General features: G+C 45.7%; 1 protein-coding gene across 1 annotated transcript; it reads left to right on the top strand.

Moving 5' to 3' along the window:
• The first annotated feature begins 1,604 nt into the window (after nucleotides 1-1,604).
• LOC103989129 (putative ABC transporter B family member 8) lies at nucleotides 1,605-6,485 on the top strand. The gene is made up of 9 exons (XM_009407894.3): nucleotides 1,605-1,908; nucleotides 2,005-2,059; nucleotides 2,161-2,339; nucleotides 2,644-3,101; nucleotides 3,181-3,721; nucleotides 3,807-3,986; nucleotides 4,071-5,351; nucleotides 5,443-5,858; nucleotides 5,927-6,485. Exons 1-9 carry the CDS (start codon nucleotides 1,669-1,671, stop codon nucleotides 6,276-6,278), a joined length of 3,702 nt encoding a protein of 1,233 aa, XP_009406169.2. The 5' UTR covers nucleotides 1,605-1,668; the 3' UTR covers nucleotides 6,279-6,485.
• Nucleotides 6,486-6,792: the final 307 nt, after the last annotated feature.

A 6,792-nucleotide genomic window follows, 5' to 3' on the forward strand; every position in this document is an offset into this window, starting at 1 on the left:
ATAAAAAAATATAAATAAAAAGTACGTAATTAAAATATAAAAATACAATTGGATTCATCAATTTCAGAATTTCACTATTAAAATTAAAATCTGTATATTTTATTGATGTTTTAGATATACCAAATCCAATTGGTTCCTAATCCAATCCAACATATCGCATAATATCCTGTACCTTGCACCGTGAGTGCGTTGGCTTCGTATCGATCTCTCCCGCGAAGGTTCCCGAGTCAAATCTTGTGTTGCTTGGAGATTCGTGCATCAATGTCCCGTAGAACATCGTTCAAGCATTGGGTGTCCTTATGACCACCCCCTAAGAGAAGCCAATCTGCCAGAGGTAATGCACTATGATCCACACTGGTCTTTCACCCAAAGAAAAGAAAGGAAAACAAGTGCATGCATGCATGATCTGATCTTTGATGATCCTACTTAGATACTTAGAATATGTACAGGATCCCAAGTAGGTGTTGTGGCTTACACAAAGGAGCTTTTTACTTGGCTCAGACAACTCATTCTGATTAGAAATCAAAGAACCTTTGCTTAAAGTTGCTCATCTTTCTTTTGAGTATGGAAAAAACAACAGACTCGAACTTTATGATTCACAAAGGCAAGCTTTGCAAGAAAATGACAATGGGTAATGATACAGTGTGTGTGTGTGTGTGTTCCACCTGCTTCACAAACTTCACTCTCTCCGAGTAAATTGCAATGATCATGTGTTCTTCCAAGCAGTCTAAACATCTGACTACCAATCAGCTCTCTCACTCTGCCATAAACATGAAACACAAGTCTCTCAGAAGCTCAAGGAAGGTACCACCAAAGTCTAATTGTAAGTACACTCACATGCTCAATTGCAAGTCTAGAGTGGTGCATTACAGAAGCTTGCTCCTCTTGGTTGTTGGCAATTGCATGCTGTCACAATATCCATACCAAGACACAGGTCACATCATCTAAGCAGCTATTCCATGGAGTGAAGTATTACAATAATTGCATGATACCTCCAAACATATACAGAATTTTTTTAGGAGTCTATCAACAAACATGTACTGATTGATAAGGAAAAAAAAAGAGAAAAGACAGACAAGAAAAGACACCAGCTAGCTGTAGTGTATGCCTAGCCAAGTGGAAGCTCCTTGACTAATAAACATCGAGAAAAGAATGGGTTGGAAAGAGGGCATTCAGTTGCTTTCTCATGTCACTGCAGCTCCCTTATGCTTGCAAAAGAAGAGAAGAATTCAAAAGTTGCATTCAAGCCAGAGACTTTTCCTCTGTAAGATTCATTTTTTTTTTAGGCTTTCAGCTCTTAAAGTTGAGACCATACCCAATTTCAGCACATGATAATAGATCTATTGGCAAAGAGACACCTTTCTTTAGCAACCTTTTTCTTCACTTTTTTTATTTGGTATTTGAAACGTGAGGTCAGCCCATTAATGGCACAATCATGCAAGTGCATATATATATATATGTATATATATATATGTATATGTATATATATATATGTATATATATATATATATGTATATATATGTATCTATATATATATATATATGTATCTATATATATATATATATGTATCTATATATATATATGTATGGCTTGTCCATGGAAGTCACACAACGAAGTCACTTGTGTGAAGAATAGGCCAGTGTTTCTTGAGTTGTGGAACGCTGGGAGATGGATGAACTGAAGGAGGGCAACCAGGAAGCTGAAAGAAAGGAAAGGAGGCATGAAAATGGAGTCTTCACATTTGTTGATTGGGTGGATGTGGTTTTGATGTTGCTAGGCACAATCGGGGCGATTGGAGATGGGTGTTCCATCAACTGCCTTCTCCTCTTTGCCAGCAATGTCATGAATAGCTTAGGTTATGGCAAGGCTCAAGACAACCATCCAGATTTCATGCACAACGTCGAAAAGGTAATATGCTCACTCAATTCTTCGATATAGGTTTGCTGATACAAGGCCATGGATATCAAATTTGCTCATAACAGGCATTCTTTTCCTCTTTGCCAGTACTGTCTGTACTTTGTCTACTTGGGATCGGCAGTCTTGGTGGTGGCTTTCATGGGTAATGTTTATGAGCTCAGATTTCTTTTGTGACCTTATCTGGTAATCTGGATCTGTTATATGGACACAGAGCTATGCTAATGGAATGATGTGTGTCTGCAGAAGGGTATTGCTGGAGTAGAACAAGTGAAAGACAGGTGCTACGGATCAGATACAAGTATTTGGAAGCTATTCTCAGGCAAGAGGTTGCATTCTTTGATTCACAAGAAGCCACCACATCAGAGATCATTAACAGTATCTCCAAGGATACTTGTCTCATACAAGAGGTCCTGAGTGAGAAGGTAATCATCGCTCATGAACCCTACCAATCACTGCCTTTCTTTTTCTTCTTCCTGTTTGGAACGATTGATGAATCATTGGATGTGTTCTCGATTAACGGATCCTTTGGGAATGATCTACAATATACATGATCTTTGTTACTCCTAACTGGGAACGATAAATATGATCCTCGACTTCATGTGCTTCAAACAAAACAACGTAATATATGTAGCAAGAACATGAGATAAAAGCTCAGAATGAGCTGATGTAAATTATGTGATCACGCTTCGATTTTTCTGAATTCAGCTGTCCCTTCTCCATGAGCAGGTACCTCTTTTTATCATGCACTCCTCGGTCTTCGTCTCTGGTCTGGCGTTCTCCGCTTACTTCTCGTGGAGACTCTCCCTGGTAGCATTACCGCTTGTCCTGCTTCTGATAATTCCAGGCCTCATCTATGGCAAGTATCTTCTCTACCTTTCGCACAAGTCCCGTGAGGCATATGCCAAGGCAAATGGGATCACAGAACAGGCTCTTGGTTCGATAAAGACCATCTATTCTTTCACTGCTGAGAAGAGCATAGTGGAGAGATATGCCGCTATCTTGGACAAGACTGTGAAACTAGGAATCAAGCAGGGAATTGCAAAAGGCCTTGCAGTAGGAAGCACCGGCCTGTCTTTTGCCATATGGGGTTTTCTTGCGTGGTATGGGGGCAGGTTGGTCATGTATCATGGCGAGAGTGGAGGCAGGATTTATGCAGCTGGAATCTCGTTCGTCTTGGGTGGACTGTGAGTACCTCTCGTTCCTCCTTGGATATATATCTTAGCTTGTTCTTGTTCGATTCGTCAGGCGTCACTTCTCATGCAGATCCCTCGGCATGGCACTCCCCGAGGTAAAGCACTTCACAGAAGCATCGGTCGCGGCAAAGCGGATACTGGAGAGGATCAACAGATTACCTCGGATCGACGCTGAAGACCCCACTGGCATCAAACTGGATGGCATACATGGCGAGGTTGAATTCGATTCCGTCCAATTTACCTACCCATCGAGACCAGACACTGTCGTCCTCAAGGATTTCAACCTTCGGGTCCCCGCCGGAGAGACCATCGCGCTTGTAGGCACCAGCGGCAGCGGGAAATCCACCGCCGTTGCGTTGCTGCAGCGATTCTATGACGTGGATGTGGGAACGGTGAGGATCGACGGTGTGGATATCAAGAAGCTGCAGCTGAAGTGGCTCAGAGAGAAAATGGGCTTGGTCAGCCAGGATCATGCGCTCTTCGGGACATCGATAAAGGAGAACATCTTGTTCGGCAAACCTGATGCCACCATGGGCGAGATTTACGCAGCCGCCATGACTGCGAATGCTCACAACTTCATCAGACAGCTGCCTGAAGGCTATGACACCAAGGTAATCGAGTGCGTCCCATCAAGGATTTATGTCGGTCATGCTATGTTCAACAAGATACATCAGCAATCTGAGACTCTGTTTGCAGATTGGAGAGCGAGGAGCACTTCTATCGGGCGGCCAGAAGCAGCGGATTGCCATTGCCAGAGCTATCATCAAGAACCCTGCTATCCTTCTCCTTGATGAAGCCACGAGTGCGCTCGACTCGGAATCAGAGAAGCTGGTACAGAATGCTCTCGACCAAGCTTCCATGGGAAGAACAACACTGGTAAAACATACTGTTCATCTTCCGAGTAGAACCGAATATTTTAGCATTGAGATCGTAATAGTGCTTGCCATTGTGCTGGGTCAGGTGGTAGCTCACAAGCTCTCCACCATAAAGAACGCAGACCAAATAGCGGTGGTTGATTGCGGCAGGATCGTCGAAATGGGCACCCATGACGACCTAATCAATGACAGGAACAGTCACTACTCGCGACTGGTGAAATTACAGAGGATATCGAGCAATATCGATCAAGAACCAGAGAGCTTTAGGCCTTCTTCTGTCACGAGAAGCAGTGCGAGCCGCCTCAGCCTAACCAGAGCCAGCCCAGCATCCTTCTCGGTGTTCTCCGAAGACCAACCCTCCACCACGTCTTCTTCTCCTGCTCCGTCCTTCTCCAGGCTTCTCGCCATGAACTCGCCAGAATGGAAACAAGCCATAGTTGGCAGCATCTCAGCAATTATCTACGGTTCCATACAACCCATCTATGCCTTCTCGATCGGTGGCATGATTGCAGCATTCTTCCTTCAGGACCATGCTGAGATGCAAGCTATTATTCGTCGGTATTCCTTGATATTCTCCTCCCTCTCGGTGGTGTCCATCATCGTCAACCTCTCACAGCACTATAACTTCGCATACATGGGGGAGCGTCTAACAAAAAGAGTCCGGCTACGGGTGCTCGAGAAGATTCTGACCTTTGAAGCAGCATGGTTCGACGAAGAGTCTCACTCGAGCGGCGCATTGTGCTCGCGATTAAGCAATGAGGCCTCCCTCGTCAAGACACTGGTCGCCGATCGCATATCCCTGCTGGTTCAAACCGCATCCGGCGTGGTGATCGCCATGACTATGGGATTGATAGTAGCTTGGAAGCTTGCTCTGGTCATGATTGCCATCCAACCCTCGACGATGATATGCTATTATGCTAAGAAGGTGGTGTTGTCCAGAGTATCAGTAGGCATGGCGAAGGCCCAGCATATCAGCACTCAGATTGCCATAGAAGCTGTCTACAACCACAAAATGGTCACTTCATTTGGATGCGCAGATAAGGTGCTTGGACTCTTTAAGCAAGCCCAGGAGGAGCCCCTTAGAGCCTCGAGGAAGAAATCATGGGTGGCCGGAATTGCGACAGGAAGCTCGCCGTGCCTTTCTTTTCTGTCATGGGCATTGGACTTCTGGTACGGAGGGAAATTGGCACAGTCCGGTGAGATATCGGCTGGAGATGTGTTCAAGACGTTCTTCATCTTGGTAAGCACCGGCAAGGTGATTGCCGAAGCCGGTAGCATGACTTCCGACCTGGCCAAGGGAGCAACTGCAGTAGCTTCGGTGTTCGAGGTGTTAGATAGACAGTCCTTGATTCCAGGATCTACCAATGTAAGCTCTCTTTTCCAGCCATCTCTCTCTGTTTTCACATCGTGGTTCGACGACTGATGTTAGCGTTCTTCTATTGTCTGGTGGAGGACAGATGGATCGTCAAAGTGATGAAAGGAAGTTGAAGAAGATACAAGGTAAGATCGACATCAGGAAGGTGGATTTCGCGTACCCGACGAGGCCGCAGTGCCCCGTGCTGCGAGAATTCAACTTGGAGGTGAAGGCAGGGGCGAGCGTCGGGCTGGTCGGCAGGAGCGGCTGCGGGAAGTCGACCGTCATCTCTCTGATCCAGAGGTTCTACGACGTCGACAGAGGAGTCGTCAGAATCGACAACACAGACGTGAGAGAACTGGACATCATCTGGTTCCGGGGATTCACCGCGCTCGTCAGCCAAGACCCTGTCATCTTCTCCGGCAGCATCCGCGACAACATCGCCTTCGGAAAGCCGGAATCCACCGAGGATGAGATCGTTGAAGCCGCAAGAGCCGCCAATGCGCACGACTTCATATCGTGAGTCTTCCCGTCGCTTGTGAAGCAGTACGCGCATAAGCTAACAGCTCCAATTTCTACCGATGCAGATCGCTGAAGGATGGATACGACACTGACTGCGGGGAGCGAGGAGTGCAGTTGTCAGGGGGGCAGAAGCAGAGGATCGCAATAGCGAGAGCCATCGTGCGCAATCCCACCATACTGCTGCTGGATGAGGCCACCAGCGCACTGGATGTGCAGTCCGAACGAGCAGTGCAGGAGGCCCTCGACCGGATCATGGTGAACAGGACCACCGTCGTGGTGGCCCACCGCCTCAACACCATCAAGAAGCTCGATTCCATTGCTTTCGTAGGGGAAGGGAGGGTGGTCGAGCGTGGAACCTATGCTCAGCTGATGAGCAAGAAGGGAGCTTTCTTCGACCTCGCTGCTCTATCTGCATGATGCAGGAATCAATACAGCTTCATAGAATGCGATGCATTCAGCATTATTAGGCATCAGCAAATAAACCACAAGAGAGAGAGAGAGAGAGAGAGAGAGAGAGAGAGAGTTTAACGATATGTGATCTGAAATGGTGGATAGTTTCCATGACATGACATGTCTTCTCCAATTAACGATACAGCAAAGGTTTTAGAAGCATGTCATGATTTACTTGTGACTAGTCTTTTCTAAGACTTGACTTAATGGATAATTAAGCTTCTGTTACTAAAATACATGGCATTAAAACCAATGGATTTCCTACATAAAATTGTGACGTTCCAATAAAGCGACGCAATATATATATATATATATATATATATATATATATATATATCTGATGCAGATTTAATGGACGGAGCAATTCTTCTTCCCTTGCGAAATTACATGAAGAAACGAACGAGGGAGGAAAAGAGGGATTTCGGGAAGGAGAGTGCCCAGAAAAGGTTGAAAGAAACACCGATCTTTGCAATCAAGATCC

Source organism: Musa acuminata, chromosome BXJ3-6, assembly GCF_036884655.1.
Source record: "Musa acuminata AAA Group cultivar baxijiao chromosome BXJ3-6, Cavendish_Baxijiao_AAA, whole genome shotgun sequence".
Lineage (NCBI taxonomy): Eukaryota > Viridiplantae > Streptophyta > Magnoliopsida > Zingiberales > Musaceae > Musa > Musa acuminata.